At 40.4% G+C, this 19,429-nt stretch overlaps 1 protein-coding gene across 3 annotated transcripts in view; it reads right to left on the minus strand.

Annotated features, from left to right (window-relative positions):
- Positions 1-17,059, minus strand: part of SMPX (small muscle protein, X-linked) — a 52,733-nt gene extending 35,674 nt beyond the window's left edge. The window contains exons 1-3 of one of the 3 annotated variants that reach the window (XM_005870970.2): positions 16,756-17,059; positions 12,872-12,928; positions 843-929 (exon numbers count right to left, since the gene is read on the minus strand). In XM_005870970.2, coding sequence (XP_005871032.1) covers positions 843-929; positions 12,872-12,910 — 126 coding nt within the window. In that variant the 5' untranslated portion in view covers positions 12,911-12,928; positions 16,756-17,059. Of the gene's footprint in view, positions 1-842; positions 930-12,871; positions 12,929-13,276; positions 13,296-15,433; positions 15,578-16,755 lie in introns of those variants that run through there. The other 2 variants (XM_014543477.1, XM_014543478.1) reach the window with 2 other exon arrangements.
- Between the last annotated feature and the right edge of the window lie 2,370 nt (positions 17,060-19,429).

Below are 19,429 nucleotides of genomic sequence, written 5' to 3' on the forward strand. Positions count from 1 at the left end.
TTCTTTTGGGGCAATTACCAAAAATGTCTTCTACAAAAGTTAAAACAGCCTTTTCACCTTTTAAAAAAGATAAAATACAGTTTTATATGCCATACAACTTTACTTAATTACATTTCCCTTGTCTTGTGCTAATGACATGCTCCAAAACCTTATTTTTTTTCAGAACCAGACCTTCAGCACAATTGGGGATGAAATATCAACACTTGGGGAAGGAAATTTTCTGTATTTATTGTACTCATTAATTTTAGCCTCCATTTAGAAGATGAGGTATTTGAATTTGGAGGAGAGGTAAAGAATTAGATGGAGTAAAAAATACAGAAATTTATAGACCCATGCAAAGTCTTCTTGTCAAAGTAAATACCCAGAAATTGGAGCTTTTTGTTTGAATCCACAAGAAATTTAATGTGCTTATTACCTGTGCTCCCACTGGGGTTCATCACTCATCAGCATCTGTACTAAATGCATCCATCTTAGTTCAGTAAAAGCTCAGAATGAATACTTACCAAGCTTGTGACTGTTGTGGACCAAGAGCATCTGAGAGGCAATGCTCCCCCTCCCCCCCACACATACACAAACAAGCATACACAATCAATCAACAGACTTCATGTTAAACTCATCATCTTCAAGTAACTGTGCCAAGCACTTAAATTCAGCTGAAGGGAAGCAAGGGCCAGTGTGTTTCATGGCTAATTGAGCAAGACATCAAAGGAACGTATATACTTTGTGATGATTCATTGACCTACTTCCCTTCGTGCCCTCCATTGCCCTAGAGAACCAGCCCCCAACGTGCCTCTGCCCCATGCTAGTCAGGATTTTGGAGGAGAAAGACAAGTTTTCCTCACCTCCTCTGTTTCTGGAGAACTTTCTTTTCTTCTAGGGGGTTGCCCAGCTCCTGGCCGAAAGGCTCCCATTGGAATATTGATATTTGCCTGAAAGAGAAAATAGGGAAGATTTAGTTCCAGGAAAGTAAGAAATTGTAATGATACTCTGAAACAGTAATTGTTGTGAAAAAATGCATCTGAAAAGTACATCTTTAAAGCTTTTTACTTCAAGAAAATTGTGGTAATGACAGTACAGAAATATGCAAAGGCAAATCTGACTTCTATTTATCACAAATTTTTTATTCATCCTTAGATCAAATTCAGTGGAAGAATTTGAAGACAGTTTGTTCTGGCTGTTGCCCTCCTGTGGTGCTTAATATTTTTCTCTCTCTGGGATAAGGAAGGAGCACATAATGATAGGAAAGGAGGAAACAACATCCACAGAAGCCATCCCACACCTTAGCCCTCCTTCAGTTTCCTTCAGATTTAACATGGTAGGGGGGCAATTACACCTCTTAAACTAAACTGCCTTCTCCTTTCCATAATATCCTAGGGCTGTTCCAGCACTTTTTAAAAATATGTTTTTAATTGATTTCAGAGAGGGAGAGGGAGAGAGAGAGAAACATCAATGATGTGAGAGAATCAGTGATTGGCTGCCTTCTGCATGCACTGTGCACTGGAGATTGAGCCCACAACCCAGGCCTGTGCCCCGACTGGGAATCAAACCATGACTTCTGCTTCATAGTTCGATGCTCAACCACTGAGCCACACTGGCTGGGCCCAGCACTTTTTTAAGTTTCTATAATTGACACTTTTTTACCTTCTTCCCAGCACACCATTGTGTAAAAAGCGTGCTGGAAAGTCAAATTTATTGGCTCACAGTTCATAGATTCTTGTCCTTCATTAAAATAACATACTAATCTCCATCTGCAGTTAACAAAAAATACATTTTAGTAAACATGGATTATGCTAAACATTATGCTAGGAATATACTGACAAAGTAATTTGAACTTGGTGAAGAGAATATGTAAATTTGAATTTTGTCCCTCTTTCATCTGATATCAAAAGGCAAGAATGTATAACACAAACCACTTCAACCAGGACTATCATTCACATAAAAGAAGCATTAAAGCTTTTCTGAAGGTAGAGCATATTTTTTCCACTTAAGATAAAGCACTTGTTGCCTTATGAGGGCAAGATGCACCTCTTTTAATATTTCTGAAATCAAAATGTGTCTATGCAGCAGTGGTATCTTAAAATTTTAATTGACACGTTGTTTTATTTCTTAGAAAGACATAAAATAATAGTATTTTATAATTACATGTCACAGATTGGATAATATATCATTAGCGTCCTGAAATAAGATCAAAACAATATATAAGACCCACAAAAGATTATCTCTACTGAACCAAAAACTATTTCCATTACTATAGTCAGTTTGGGTGAAAGAGGTAAAGTCCAGATAGGTACAATTTGGAAGAAGGTTAACGGATTATATCATCACTACCATGACCCATTTACTAAGTTTCTATAAAGGACATCTTCCCAATGATGAATTCAAGTTAACATTGTTTCTGAAGGATTTGATTGCTGAACTAACCCATTTAATCCTGTGTGTATGTTCTATAGTAGGTTGCAGTTTTCAGTAAAGGAACATGTAAAAGTCATCCAAGACAATATATCGGTAAAGGACATGCTGTGGGAATACCACCTTTTCTTGCTCAGAGATTAATTTTAGCCATGCATGTAAACTCTCCGTGGGGAAGCACGGGACTTGGTTGGAAAGTCTTTAAGGAGGATTCTCCTAAAGATCAGGGGCCTCTTGGGGGACCTTGCTGAAGGTGGTAGCCCCTACCTTGACTTTTCCAAACAAGTCCTATCCCCCTGGGTGTTTTGCTAGAATCTCTATGTTGAGTCTTTAAGACAGTGGTTCTCAAACTTCTGGCCCTTTAAATACAGTTCCTCATGTTGTGACCCAACCATAAAATTATTTTCATTGCTACTTCATAACTGTAATGTTGCTACTGTTATGAATCATAATGTAAATATCTGATATGCAGGATGGTCTTAGGCGACCCCTGTGAAAGGGTCGTTCGACCACCGCCAAAGTCGTGACCCACAGGTTGAGAACTGCTGCTTTAAGTCCTGACCTTGTAGAAGCATGTGCTTTCTCAAGGATATTTACCCTGCTGATTCTATCTAGAGGTTAATTTTAATTGAAGCTGTTGTTACAATAAAAGCCTAAGGAGGCAGGCAATTGGGGCTGTTTTTGGTTTCTAAAGCCAAATAAGCCCCTTAGCCTCTCTTTCACAAAAAGCTGTGTCAGGGTAATCTATTCATCCGTTGCTCAGGGTCTGCTGGTCAGCCCTGGCAGTACATGGGTGGCTTATAGTGGTGAAAAGAGCCCAATGCTAGGAGTTGCTACAGATAATCTATACTTGAAAAAGTGACAGCTGCTCCGGTGCTCATCTTCCCCATTTATAATATGAATGTTAGGCTTCATCAGTGGTTTTCAAACCTTTGGCATGGAACCCTTCCTTCAAGTAAAGTACTGTGAAAAAATCTAAAATGCAAACTAGGTGGAGGTGGAACTGCTGTGGCTGAGGTGGTAGGGAGCCCATAACCCCATCTGCTTCCCCCAAGCTCAGGGCCATGAGCAGTTCCTTGGAACTTGTGGAGCCAATCTAACAGCCACTGAAATAGATCATCCCTAAGTGGGTGAGTATTGACATATACTTAAAATATTTGCTCTGCCTATTGTTAAGGTGTCTGGAATTTATTTTAAACTACTTTAGCATAGAGTGTATGGCATTTTATACAGGGTGTCCCAAAAATGTGTACACACCTTAACAGCTGATAGCTCAATTTTGAAAGTGAAATGTATTTTAATAAATACTGCCTTTATAATTAATCAAAGTATGTGTATACATTTTGGGGGACACCCTATATATGTGCACTTTGGTTTAAATGCAACACTAGAATATCTATTTCTCTAATTGGGAGTTCATCCTTCTGGGGTGGTTAGGTGGTAAAATATCACTAAGACCACATTCCCAGGATTGCTACGTCAAGTACTTCTGTTAGCCATATCTCCACCAACACCTGAGGCCTCTCTGCTTGAAAAAAAAAATGTAAAAAACAGGTGGAATAATGGAATGAGCATTAGAAATTGATTTTATTTATGAAATTAGAGGAGGTTAAGATATGGAGATTGGTTAAAATATTTTGGAGACAATCCCCACCCTGCTGAACATAGTGTAAGAATCTGAAGCCTGTAGCTTGCATCTTCAGAAGCAGAGCTCGAGGACTGATCCCCAAAATAGGCCTGTCTCCAGCCATTGATAATGAGGATTTCCAGTTGGCTGCTGCCAAGTAAGGGCAATAGAATCCCCACCTGCCTCACGTGATCCTTTTATGGAAGGTGGCAGTCCTTAGGAGCACTTAAAGGGACAAGGGCTAAGGCTTCATCCAACTCACAGCCAGACAGTATACATGGTTTTATGCTTGCTTGCTAATAAATGTGTGTTTAACAGATGTCTGTGTTGTGGCAGAGTTGGGTTTGAGACTAGCTTTCATCTTAACCAGGTGGTAAGGTTGTTGGGACAGTAACTACTCCCCCCACACCCATCTACCACAAACTACCTTATTCACCCCCAAACCGCAATATTTAGCCTCGTCATCATAACACCTACATCTTCACAATAAACTTCTGATGTTTGGACTATCTTCATTTTACTGATAAGAAGAAACTGAGCCTCTAAGAGATTAGATTATTTTCTCAAGGTCACGCAAACAGTTCGAGGAAAATCCAGGATTTTAAACAAAAGGGACGGACGGACATTTTACTCTATCAAACCCTTTCCTAAAGAGCTCTTTCGCTTGACCAAAGCTCTAGCCACTCTAAAATTCTCTAAACTTGTTCTAAAATTGCACGCTTACACTTTGAAAATGGCCTTGGAAAGGGGCACACAAATGGATAATTCAGCATAGTTATCAATGAAAAGGCATATTGAAAAATGAGCCATTAACTCACTGACTTGATACTTTTTCATCTTTAAGGCATCACTTAAGAAACCAAGAACATAAATGGGTTTTTTTACAGCAAATTTTGACAGGATCCAAAGCAGACTAAGAATGTGTCAAGTATCCAATCATTAATGTACAACTAAAGGGAGTGTCAGAGTGCTTGTAAATGGTTAGAGATGATCTATAATAATAAAAGCATAATATGCTAATTAGACCTGACATCCTTCCAGACGACCTTCTGGAAGAAGCTGGGGCTATGAGGGAAGCTCGGGTCCCAGGTGCCTGCTGGTGGCCGGAGGGAAGCCCGGGTCCCAGATGCCAGAGGGAAGCCGGTGCCAGCAGCTGGGGGAAGGAAGGCCTACTCTTGCACAAATTTCATGCATTGGGCCTCTAGTTTATTAATATAATAGTAGGGCGATGATATTTGAGGGACAAATTATAGACTAAATTATAGCCATAAGAAAAATTCCTTATAACTTGAATTTGATAGAAATATGTAGACTTGTAGCTCTCTGTTTTTATTCCACTAGCTGGACAATTGTGCCATATTCTTGTCTCTTTCACTGACTTCTGTTTGCAAATAAAATACCTTCTCAATGATTCCATTTTTTCTGTCTATAAATTGGGTATGATATTTACTACTCAAAATGAGTTTTGCATATGAGCTACTTTTTATGAAAGAATAAACAAACACAGAAAAAGTCTAACATTGATGACCTGGAGTTGGTGTAAGGTTGGACTTCCGTCTCTATATCGAGTCTGTATAAATGTAAAGGAGGCAGGGTTTTCTTTTTTCTTTTGTTTTAATGTTTGTTTTTGTAACACATCTCCTTGGATTTCTTTTCCCTCCTTGAGTTTTGTGCATCTTATTTTTAAATATGCCCCTGACGCAGCAGACCCAGTGCATCACTTTCCCAAGCTATACATAATTTGTTACATCCTCGAAGTTGGGAATGGAAAAAAATCTACTAGATCATCTTTTGCCAGAACAGGATACAGTTCCCTGATAATAGACCTATCTGATGTGAAATGAATACTACACTTGATCTCACCAGGTGAAGAAAAGCAGAAAGAATTCCCTGTAAGTTAATTCCACTACTCCCTTAATTATTTGTATTGTTCTCCTGCTCAGCTCCAGGCTTTGAGCCCAAGGATTCTGGAAACAATATTCCCTCCACAGCCACTCCTGTGTGACTTACAATGGAACAACGTCTTCTTTCCCCAGTGGTTTGGATTCTGATAGCTGCCAGCCACTGGGTACTGACAATCCCAACCCACTTTTCTTGCCATGGCCATTGTTCTCTTATCTCCCCCTCCCTTTTGGTCCTAACTCTGTCTATCCTCTTAGTGCTGAGGTTTTTGGAGTTTCCTCCCTTTGCATACTTGTTTCAGATGACCCTCCCCCCGACTGATTTTATCTTTAATTTTCAAAGGTCCCCAGCAGCTCCTGCCAGAATCTATAGCCTCCCCCTTGCCATTCTCCGATGGGTGGGCAGAGGAAACAATTTAGGGCTGCCTTTCGTATTTCTTTCTGTGCTTTCCTAGTCATACAGTCACAGTCCTTCTTTGAATCGAGCAGGAAATGGCCTTTTGAGATTTCTAGCATCTTTCACTGAAGACTCAGAAAAAGGTGTGTTTCCTCAATAATCGATTAGAAAATGAGATTCCTATTTGGTATATTAGCCTACATTAAGAGAGACAGACATACGTACCAACTAAAATATAGTGCAGCCTATTTTAAACGAAAATTCTATATTAGTAGAATGCACAACTCCTTCGTCTTCAGGGATTCTTGAAGTGTGGAATGGCTTCAGAATATACAAAACTTTCTGACTCAACTTGAGAAACTCCCACTCAGACACTGTTCTTCACCCATGATGTTTCTTACTAAAAGGTTTTCTTTCTTTTTTTTTCTCTGTTCTCAACACTTTTTGTTCTCGTCAGTAATTTCCTGAATGACTCAACTGTAGTCTCATCACCCAGGGAAAAGCAAACTTCAAGAATGTCCTCTACAGCTATTAAGATAATGTGCACTATTGGTTGGAGGCAGGTTATAATTCTGAAGTGTGTGTGAATGTCAACCTCAAAAATGACATCTCTTAGCCAGTATCTGACTGTTTGCCTCATGCCACCAATATGGGGAGCCCTGGTTAGAGCAGCAAAGATTACCAACTGGAAGTAGCACTGAACCCCTAGAATCAGACTGCTACATTCAAGTTCTGGCTACACTTAGAGTCCAGCATTAGAAATCATAAACAATGCATTATAGTAATTTGCCTAAGGGGAAAAAAACAGTAGATACAGTTAAAGAAAGGGCCTTGCCGAAACCGGTTTGGCTCAGTGGATAGAGCGTTGGCCTGCGGACTGAAAGGTCCCAGGTTCGATTCCGGTCAAGGGCATGTACCTGGGTTGCGGGCACATCCCCAGTGGGAGACGTGCAGGAGGCAGCTGATCGATGTTTCTCTTCCATCCATGTTTCTAACTATCTATCTCTCTCCCTTCCTCTCTGTAAAAAATCAATAAAATATATTTTTAAAAAAAAGAAAGAAAGAAAGGGCCTTAACTCTACATGAAAACAAGTGGCAAAAGAAAGTTTTTTTTTTTTGTTTAAATTTCAATAAAATAGTAAAGGAAGGTATGTATTATTATCCTTTTTAGTTTAATCTGTGTATTGGTTTAACTGACCAACCGTGGGTGGTGATAGTCTATTCTTTTGTACTAAGGATTGTCATACCCCTGAAACCTTTTTCACACTGGAAATCCTAGACTGGAAACACATAGAGTCCCTGTCTGTAAATTTTTTTTGGTCAGGCTGTTTTATTCTTCCACGAAGTCTTTATGCCCTGGGCAATGGAGAGTAGAAGAGCAATGATAACGGGTGGAGAAGAGAAAGACGTACTAACAGTCAGGACATCAAGATATTCTGTTCTTCACATGGATTGAGTAACAATGGAAAACTTCCCATAGTAAGAAGCTACACACTCACTAATGACACAGGACTCATATAATCATTCCTTTAAAATGTATGATAAAGGAGTTAGGTTTAGTTTTACAAGCAGCTTGATTAAGTCAATTAAGCAGAGAGGTGGGGATTCTGTAGCTAGGGTCGTTTCTATTTTGAGACTGTGTTTGTCACTTTGTCACTTTACTTTGTACTTGTCACTCCTAGCCAACTTACATTTAAGATTACTTTAATGAGTGTAGGCTATTAGCTTCTTCACTGAAATGCTGACACTTTCTGAATGTTGGTTGAACTCTTTAAAAGGGAGGACCCAGCATCCATAAAATGGTCATTGTCCTTCAAATAGCATTAGTACTTATGATTATCCTCTAGATGGTCTGCACCGACTCCTCTGGCCTCACTCTCCGTGCCAAGGCGGGGATGGTAAGTAATGAGGCTAAACAGTGTTGCAGGGTTGATACAAACATGGGCTTTCAGATGAAAAAAATTGAGTTTGGGTCCCGACTGTCCTACTTACAAGCTGTTGATCCCATGAGTTCTTTCACTTCTCTAAACCTTTCATTATAATCCTTAGAAATCCCATTTGCACTGTGCCAAGTACATAGTAAACCCTGAAGGACCTGTTACTATTATTATCATTCTAATAATAAACCTTGGAAGTTATTCTCAAGAAGTTCATAAAGTATTAGAAGCTGGACAGAGGCTTAGAGGTCATTTCTTGAAACACCTTCCCTTTGCAGACTATGAGGACCAGGGGAGTAAAGTTATAGAGCAGAGCTAAGACTAGGGCACAGGACTCTTTTCCATTTAACCATGAAGCTCTCAGAACTGATGGGAGAGGACAAATAATACTCAGCTTACTTTGATGAATGGTGGAGAGAAAGGACAAGTGACGACCAAGAGAACATTGGCTCTGGGTGGCCTGAGGCCCTGGGAAGGCCCATGGTGGTTTTCAAATGAAGTATGTTCAAGAGGAAGGGGAAAGACAGGCAGGTGCTGCCAGTGGCCAGTGTCACTTGGTCTCATTAGAGAAATTCACCAAGCAGATCACTGATGGCATTAGATTTCCCGGCAGCTCTAGCTTTCCCCACCACCTGTCATGTCAAATTCTTTCATCTGAAGGGATCAGATCCACTATGCCTGGTGTGCTGGCGTTACCTTGGTTGCAAATCCATTCCCATCAACAATGGAGTTTATAACAGTCAGCCTGGAGCATACAGAACCAGGGTCAGCAAACTACAGCCCATGGGCCAAATCCAGCCTGCCACCTGTTTTTGTAAATAAAGTTTCATTGGCGCACAGCCACACCCATTCATTTATGTGTTCCCTATGGCTGCTTTTGTGCTATAATGGGAGAGTTGAGCAGTTGGAACAGAGACCCAATGATCTACAAATCCCAAAATATTTACTTTCTGTTTTTTTTTTTGGGGGGGGGGGGTTTGGAGAAAAGATTTACCCACATCTGGTATAGATTTTTATCAGCTGCTTTGGAGACAAAGGCCCTCTCTAGGCTATGAAAAGATCAACTGACTTCTTAGGGATATATTTATATCCTTGGCATAAATGACATTTCATTAATGCAACCGAAAAGAAATGTACACTTACATAGAATCCTCTTACAATTCAAAGGCCACCTCTTCTTCAGTATATATGTGAAAGACAACTGAACATCTCTAAGGGTGGCTCTAGTTCTGGCGTCCCTCTTATTCTAGAGCATGGAGCAGATAGAACCAGTTGAAGAGAAAGCAAGGCCATTCTTGCATTACTTGGATAGTTACAAAAGCCATCTCTTAAGGAATTTGTGTGCTATAAGTCATACATTATTTTGTTTATTTATTACAATAATCTTACTAAATAGTGTGATTGTCCCATTTTACCAAAGGATAAACTAAGGTCACAGAGTGAGTGAGTGGTCAGGCAGAGATTTATAACCATTTGGCTCCATGTTGTCTGATGCACATAGGTGCAGTAAGTAATTCAGCTACCTAAATGCCTGACTGTTAAAAGTATGGTTGACAGTGGCTAAGATTCGTTCAATCCAGACAACATAAAGATCTAAGTCATTATTTCCAGAAGTTTGCCCTGCAAAATACTAACTTGCAAGTACTCATGAAAATGATCCAATATATTTTAAAAACATTGTACATATTACCACCTTCTTGGGAACCTACGAAGCCATTAGCAAGTTTTGCACTCTGAGAAATTTCACAGTAAAGATCCTATTCAACTCTGCTCAATATAATGTTTCCCAAACACTTTATCATGGAACCCTTTAAGTAACAACATCCCATAAAACTAGAATTCCAAAGAACACACGTTTGGAACTGTTGAACTAGATGATGATTGATGATGATGATGATGATGATGATGATGATGATGATTAATAATGGGTAATAGTTATTAATCAATTATAATGAACCAGGCACTGGCCTAAGCATCTATATGTATTAATTCATTTGACACTCACAGCAAACCTATGAGATCAGTACTGTTATTTTCCTCCCACTTGGCAAATGATGAAGTCGAGGCACAAAGAGAATAAACAACTTTCCCAAAAGCACACAGCTAGTAACTTGTGGAAACTATGAGCTCTTCCAACACAGGGATCAGCTATCAATTCATCTTTGCATAGCCTTCACTTAGCATGGTGCCTGGCACAAAGTATGCACCCAGGAAATGACAGTTGTACTGAATTTGAGATAAGATCTTAATAAAAAGGAGAAGCAACTAGAGTGTGTTGAATAGAACATTTAAGATCTTTAAATGTTATTTACACAACCAGGGCACTCCCTCATCCACTGGAGTTTCTCTTTGTTCCAGACAACACTGTACCCTAGATAATGTCCCTACTATAAGCCATTTGTATAGCATAACCATTTTCCCATTTTATTTAATGGACCCTACTTTAGGTTAATGCACAAATAGGAAAATATCAGATAGTGCAGATCCTCTTTAACCACAAGAAATAATATTTCATTTGAAGGTGCATTAAATTAGGGTTTTTGTGTGGCATGAAATATATTGAGAGAGGCAATACCACATCCGTAAGGAACCACTCATGGTAGAGTGGATGGACTTTTTTAAATGCAGTATAATAACAGCTATTGAGAGCAGTCAATAGCAACTTTTTTAAATGTTACAAAGCTAAAAATATATCAAGGTCAAAATTATTAGATAAAACACTGGTGAATTTTCAGTGTCGATTTGAGGGAAGCACTAAAGAAGAAAAAAATCAACACACTTTCAGCTTTAAAAGGAAGAGAAGCAAAGGCAGCCTGGAAGGGCAATGTTTTTGTGTCCTACAAAATAAAAAGGAAATTTATGTTTAGTGCCTTGGGAGCTTCAAGTGCAGTAATCAAATTGCATGACTCTCATCACTTTAACATAGAGCATTCCTAAATAATTATCATAACGGTTGACACTTAATGAGGGCTTATTTTGCTGTTTTAAGCATCTTCTATGAATAGCCCTAGGAGGTGAGCACCATTATTATCCCCATTTTATAGATGTGGAAATGGAGGCACAGAGGTAAAGTTGTTTTCCCATGATCCCACACCCATACAAAATGGATTAGGGATTCAAACCCCAGTAATCTGGCTTCAGAGCCCATGCCATTAACAGCCGTGCACTCTGGGTGAAGAGAAGGTTCAAAGGCCCAAGGAGGCCACAGATCTGGGAGGTAAAATAAATGGCACTACCAATGTCAGGCTATGCCACAGACTCATTAGGTGGACACCAGAGGGCCAAGTGTGGCCATGTGAAGTTGACTCCTTCCTTGCCAATACGCTCTTCCTTGGTGGTTTGTTCTATGACACGTTTCCAGAGGTTGTTGTAGATGTTGCCACTTAAGAGGTCCGTCCATTTAAGGCTATGCATTAATCACCGCAGGTAAAGATCTGTCCCTTCACACACCTCTACCACCAGTGTGCACCAGGATTTCTTAGCCCACAACCTGGCCACACGCACACCCCTCCGAAGTAACACCACTCGCCTATGAGTATGTTTATGCTGTGATGGTCATCAGACCCCAAATATTCAGGAACTGTCACATGCTCTGCAGTCTTCAAAAAAAGTCCAGAAAAGCCCTAGCCGGCTTGGCTCAGTGGATAGAGCGTCGGTCTGTGGACTGAAGGGTCCCAGGTTTGATTCCAGTCAAGGGCACATGCCCAGGTTGCGGGCTCCATCCCCAGTGTGGGGCGTGCAGGAGGCAGCCGATCCATGATTCGCTCTCATCATTGATGTTTCTATCTCTCTCTCCCTCTCCCTTCCTCTCTGAAATCAATAAAAATATATTTATTTTAAAAAAAGATGTAATAAAAAAAGCCCAGAAAAAAAATGTCCGAAAGTTCCTTTAGAGAAAGCACAGATGGTTCCATGCTGATGGAAAGATAGGATTTTACAATAAAGCATGTGGTCAACATCCCAATGTGGGAGCCATTTGAGAGTTAAACACAGAGCCCTTAAGAGAAGTAACAAGTTGGTAAAAACAAATATTGAACGTTATCTTCATAATTGCATTTGTGTTCCTAAATGCCTGCTTCCCTCTCCCCTTTTTGTGAGCGTGACTGTCAGTTGAAACAACCAAAGAATTCATTTGCTGGGAGGGCTTGTTGAGACATAATAGCATATGTACTTTAAAAGATAAATACCCAAGCCTTGGGAAGAACACTTGACAAGAAAAGGTTATTATTTACAGAAAGATGTATTTTAAACAGATGGCTCAACAAACTCAATTGGATATTAAAATGGAAATTGAATTTCTTAATTTCTATCAATGAGCCTATCAAAAACTTACACATCAAAAAACATACACACTACATTTTTTGTAGAACAGTTAATTCTCATTCATAAACTTTTATTGTCTTATAATTCAGCACAATTAAAAATAGCTTCTTCCTCTTTCATTGTACCTTATAGTCTTTCTCAAGTGTACCTTAAATGAGTCTTTCTTTTCTTCTTGAAGGTAATCATCGGGGTCAGACCACTGCAAAAAGTCTGGTTTATTAAGCAAACAGGCTAGAAGTCACAGAGCTGATGTTAAAACACAAATATGCCTACTTACCTGGATGGCTCTGACATTGGAAACTGGCTGTTTCGACATATTCACGCAGTCTTATCCCTAAAAAAACAAGTAAGAAACTGTTAGAGGTGGCAGCATTCAGATTCTTGGTCTTGATAAATTAGAACTTAACTCATTATTCAACTGGGCAGTCACCCCTTTCACTGGCCATATATTCTTTCAGTCTCAGTTTCCAAAGTTACTTCGTGACTCTCCTTCCTAAAGCCTCAGGGAGAGGGAACACGAGAGCTCCGGATAAATCATTCAGGAGCAGAAATGCTGAGACGCCTCGGCCCTGATGCTAATGATAGGCTATCAGAAACTTGAAAGGCGCTATCATCTCCTTCCCTGCCCTCCTGCCCCCCCTGCCAAGAGCAGCAAAGCAAAGAGGCTGTGGGAATAAAACACCTTTGTTTGGGGCCTCGGGAGCTTTCTGCTTGAAACTGAACTTTTGATCTGAATGAGTTGTTGCCAGGGCTATGCGTCAGTCAAATGAGAGCGCCTCCTTTCTGTTGAACATCCAAAAAGAAATTGCCTGCACTTCGTTCTTACTACTGTGATGCTCTCTCTGCACGTGTCTGTTCTGCCCAGTGACCTGAGAAAGTAGGCCGCATCTCCCCCTGTGTGTACAGAGCCCAGCCTCACCTTTTTTCTTTTAACAAAACAGCCCAGAAGGCAAATAGAACTTACATGACCATGTCAGACCCCCAAGACGTAGTAGTGCTTCCTTTCCAAAGGAGTTTTGCTTTCTTTCAGCTCCTGGGACCTGACTATGGTTTAGTGGTCACTATGGATTAATGGGCCAGTGGGGACAGGAAACAGCCCAGCTCTGTACCAGTGTTGTTGTCGCTTGGTCTATTAAATGTCAATGGAACCAAGTGAAAAAGTTAAAAACGCAGTGAATTAAAAGCATGCTGCTTTTTAAACCGAAACTATATAATGGGTTGACTGACTTTCCTCTGTTGATTGGTGTAAGTGTATGTGCTAACTGGTGAGGAAACACACCCAGAGAGCAGTGTTGCCATTGGCCACAAATCCTGTGGTAACCTGCACTGCGTCACCCAAAATCTCTGGGTCCATTTCCACTTCCTTACATTTTACCTGCTTCACAGGCTGTGGTAACAAACAAAATGACATGATGTTCCTGAAAATGCCTTGTGAACTATAAAGTCAGCATCTAATATCTGACCTCAGATATTTATTATTTTATTGTCATTGCCTATAGCTAGTGACATTTTAGGACTACAGTATACTAATCTACAGCTTTAGGCACAGCATAAGAATTGATGTAGTGATGCCCCTCAATACTTGAGAGCAGGGGTGGGGAACCTCCTTTCTGCCAAGGGCCATTTGGATATTTATAACATCATTCACCTAATGTAATTTATTTAATATAAATGTATGTTGCTATGAAAAAGCGCCTATATTTATTCAATTTTGAATCCCACCTGCGGTTGTCTTGTCAGGGCCAAACCAAATGATTTTGCCAGCCTTATATGGCCTGTGGGCCGGACATTCTCCCCTCCCCCCGCTTTAGTGATAAAAGATCTGAGAATTCTAGGAAAACTTACATTTTTTAAGATCTTCAAAGTCTTACTCTCTATTATATGAAGCAACATAATCACATAATTTTTCAATCTCTAAAATTAGTATATTCGACTATATAGTCTTTGGAGCCACACACATGAAAACAATGAGAGTTTTAAGTTTCACCTGAATGTTTGGTTATTTAGAGAGATAGCCTCCATGCATAAGGGTCTAGGTAGAATTATTTTCAATTTGGCTAAAAAAATGGTAAAGCAACAACTAATTAAACAACCAGGAATGCATTTGGCTCTACTATATGCTTCAAATAGGTTGCTGTCTTTCCTGCAATGTCAAAGACTCAATGAAGGATTTTTAATTTTTGGATCTAGGACACAGCTCAATTTCAAAAGGAAAAGCATGGTAGTTTAATTTTTAATGTTTCTATTCTTCAAAAGCCATTAGAAGTCATGCAAAGCAATAATTTGCACAGGACTTTAATATCTCAGCAGATAGTATACTTTATGCATATACAACTAAATTTTAACTGATATCACTTGGGAACTTTTAAAAATGTCTTGATTTGAAGTGTGGGAATTGGGAATTTCTTTATGTGATTACAATAACAGGTTGAAATGTAAAAAAATCAGGTAATGAATGTGCTATTTTATACTGCATTGAATTTTTTAAAAATTAAGCTGATTTTGTTTTTATTTTCACTGAACTGTATTGATTTGTATTTTGTGGACCTCTAAGTTTAACAGATGGCTATCCCTTGCGCCTTATCGCCTACATAACTTTGGTATAATCTCATCTGCATGCAAATTTCTTCTTAACATATATGCCTGCGATAGAGACAGCTCTGAAAAGTTGGTCAGATCCCAGCTCTAATTCCTTGCAAACAGGCTAGATACCATTTGTGTAAATCAGTTCTGCAGCCGCTCCTGCTGTCCTCATTATTCTCGGAGAAATCAGGGCAAAGCACACTGATGAATAAAAATAGACAGTGTTCCCTGGCTGTTTCCCTGGCCCTGCACTCACCTCTGTTAGGGATGCAGAGTGGAGAATACACCTTCCTTCTTTAGCTGCGTGCCTTGTCCGGGACCAAAAACACGAAAGCTCTCCCTTAGATGCACAACTCCACTCACACTGGGGCCACTGCTTTTCATACAAAGAGGTACTCTTTATAGCACTCTGATATTGTATCTCCTGGTGCTGGCTACAATTTGGAAACACGGAAAGTTTGACAAGGCGGGTATTGTCTTTTGCAAAGCCTATATACTATAATGGAAATGCTTGCCAGTTTAGCACAGTTGAGTTTTCCTGGCAGTTGTGCAAAGCATTGAGGAACCTTTAATGGTCTGTATACCGAGTCATGTACCATATCTCTGCTGGTTTTTCATTGGGTAGCACCTAATATATGACTTCTAAACAAGGCTCTCACTAAAATTTTGTCAACATTAATATCACTAATTTAATAAGAGTGGATTCAGAGGAAAGTAAATCAATATTGCAAAGAAGGGATTTTGTTTGTTCTTTTAAAAGGTCAATTAAATGGCTAAAGTGAAATCCCAAAGGGAATGGTCGTCTGTCTCGCAGCTAAAAATAATTCGGAGAAGGGAGTAGAAAGATGGTCAGCTGTCTGAACTAACTCCTTATTCACTTTGCCTGAAATAATGCTGAGAGGCACTTAGTGTTCCCACATTTCAGAACCTGGTGCCCACAAAGAGACAGGAGTGTTGGCCCCTACCCTGCTGGGTACAGGAAACACTGTGACTAACGTGGGGCTTTCAGAGATGGGTCTGGAGTATTTATCGATCTATGCGTTGATAGAATTCTGTCATTGAGGCCCAAGCCTGGCGCTTAGGGAGATGAGAAAAGCATTTTCAACTTGAACTGTGTAACAACTCTGGCAATAATTTGCATTTAGGTAAACCAAAGAGCTAGCTTTTCTCTGCCCCAAATTCTGATAATTTCTAGGCTTACAGCCCAAATCAGTCTGCAGCTGACCGACTGTAACCCTGGCCATAAGAATCAAAATGACATAATATTCAGGGTCACAGTTATCAAACCCGGACCGTGGAAATTTTCTTAATGTCACTATCAATACAAACTACTTTTAGTTCAATATTATTTCAACATCTCTCTCTCTCTCTCTCTCTCTCTCACACACACACACACACACACACACACACACACACTAAAACAGAAGCAGCAATATCACCCATGAGCAGTGAATTTTCAAGGAAGCTACACACCCACTGGTTACAAGCCTACAAAGTTATAAGTAGTCACTTCAAGTTAGGTATCAAGGAAATCTCCTTCAGAAAGCTAGGTTGCCCGAGCTTCGTCCTTCTGCTTACCTGCTTTGTGTATTTGTTTACTGCCTAAGGAGAGTCCCAGGCAGCCAGGTGCAAGAATACAAGGCTCCTTAGAAGGTGAAAGGGATGCCTGGTGTCCTCTGAGCTGCGATCTCAATTCCGATGCTTTGCATGTGGCTGAAATAGCTCAAGTGCTCAGTGCCTCACCCGGGATTGAGAGCTGCTCCCGGCTCTGGGCTGGAGGGGAACTCGGTTTAAGGCTAAGTGTTAAAGAGAATTCCTGTCATAGCTCACAGTTGTTCTTCCTAAATATAGAGTTTGATACAAGCCATACGCTGGCTGCCTCCGAAAGGCTTGACCGTGCTGAAAGCAGGGCTCAAATGTCAGCCGGAAGGTGGCTACGGATCTTACTGCCCTCCTAATCTTCCAGGAGATGCTGGCTGCATTTTCTCACGTATTCTGAGGGAGCACAGTGAAGTTTGAAAAGTAGGAAAAGTTTCTATCTTTAGCTTTATTACCTGGAGGCCAGAAGATGAGGAGGGTTCAATAAAAATAGGAGAGAGGCAACATGGCACCCAGCTTTTCAGCAGGGGCACAGACATCTGAGAGTATTTGAATCCTAGCTTGGTCATTTAGGACCTATTAAAGTTATTTCCTAATCAGCACTCCATAAATGGTCACCAAATGATGATAATTATAATATTACGTTGAACTATAAGACATCACCCTTTTTGTAGGTCAAAAATGGTCACAGATCAACTGACTCAAGTAGTTCCAGGGCCCCAAGTCCTTGCTCTCTGCTCTACTGCCTCTACTGGTAGCAATGACTTTGACCTTAGAGTACAGGAGATAACAGACAAAATAAAACAAAAAGGAAATAATCGATTTTAAGTATGACAAAGGCCAGGGCCAGGTATGAGGCAAAACACTTTTTGTTAAATATATTTTTATTGATTTCAGAGAGGAAGAGAGAGATAGAAACATTGACAATAGAGAAACATCAGCAATCAGCTGCTTCCTGCATGCCCCACACTGGGGATGGAGCCTGCAACCTGGGAATGTGCCCTGACTGGAAATCGAACCTCGACGACCCTCTGGCTCATAGGTTGATGCTCAAATGGTTGGCCATGCCAGCCAGCAGGCAAAACACTTTTTTAAACAGAACATTGCCAGATCCTAAGGGACATGCTCCTTAATTTTATTTTAGTTTTTGTTTTCGGGGGTATTTTTATGGGGGGGGGGCTTTGGCTCATTATTTTTAACATTACTTAATTTTTTTTTTACTTCTTCAATCTCTGAAATTTCTTTTACAACTTCCCTTCAGAAGAAAGGTTAGACAGAGTGGACACATTTATAATTTATCCATTGAATGAAAATGACTCCATGTCTGAGTCCCTGACCCCATGGTCAAACACTGAACTCTCACCAGAAGCCATCTCCTACCAGTGCTCTCATGTGAAGAAAAGAAGTTCCAATTAGTATGAGAAAGTCAGGTTTCTGTTCCCTGCAGCTGAAATTGGAGCAATTGGCTTGTTTTCAGGTGGGTAAAAAGAATACCAGCTTTCCAATAGCTTAGGAGGTCGGTAGATAATTGTGGTTCATCTCAGTTTGGGATTCACCATTAAGTTCTATTCATGTGCTATTTAAAATAATCATGTCTTTAAAATTTTGTTTAGATAGTATGCTCTGAGATCATATGGCACCAAAAGTAAATTACTTTTATATTGGGGAAGAATATCTAATGAGTACCCTAATATTTCCCCAGATGGTTGGCTAATCCTATATGTTCAGAGCTCTTCACCAGACAATAGGTGACATCACTCCATGGATGAACAATCATAATGAGCCATGTCTGATTCCTTGCCCTGCACTCAGCCCATAAATTTCGACACAGTCCTTTTGTCCCCAACCATCCCTTAATAACTACTGGTGTTGCACATTGTCAAGGAAAGTGCTCCTGGTGGCAATGCCTTGTATGTAAGGCTGGCCCAACATGGGCATGGCTGCCTCTGTGGGAAGTACTAAGGTGAGCTGCAACGTGAACTAGTTTAAGCCAAGAGGAGGTGTGGCAAACACTATTCATACCTTTCCCAAAATTGCCTCTGCCCACCTGAGTTCTACTGCAGCTGTAGACAGTTCTCAGAACACTGCCAGCTTCACAGCTCAAAAGCCCGAATCTCTCTGCTTCTCCGCACTGGTGCTCTCTCCATCTCCAAGGCAGTTTGCCTGGGTGTGCTGTAGGCAGGACCCATGAGTGCTGGGGAACAGACACCACTAGGGACAAACCTCTGTCAATGGGGATAAAAGTCCATGATAAAACCTCCCTGTTCTCTGGTGGAATGATCCTGAGATATAGTCTACAGTGTCCCGGAGGCCCCATCAGTACTGAGCCCCAGTTGCCCACAGCAGGAACCTACTCATTATTACACTTTATTGGCTTTCTCCTTTCCCTGTCTCACTTGTGTTCTCTGGGATCAGCACCCAAATAGAGCACCTGCAACCAAGTCCTTGTCTCAGTGTCTGGATTTGAGGCAACCAAACCAAGACAAAGGGGTTTATAGGGAAAGTTTCATATTGTGGAAGGAAAGGCAGGGGTGCAAAGGGGCCTCAGAAATAACTAGAACCAAGAACTCAGCCCTCACTATAGAGTGACAAATTGATTGCCAAATTGATTTCTCCAACACCGGGTTTAAAAATATTGGAGTTCTGATTTTCC

Source organism: Myotis brandtii, unplaced genomic scaffold (assembly GCF_000412655.1).
Source record: "Myotis brandtii unplaced genomic scaffold, ASM41265v1 scaffold326, whole genome shotgun sequence".
Lineage (NCBI taxonomy): Eukaryota > Metazoa > Chordata > Mammalia > Chiroptera > Vespertilionidae > Myotis > Myotis brandtii.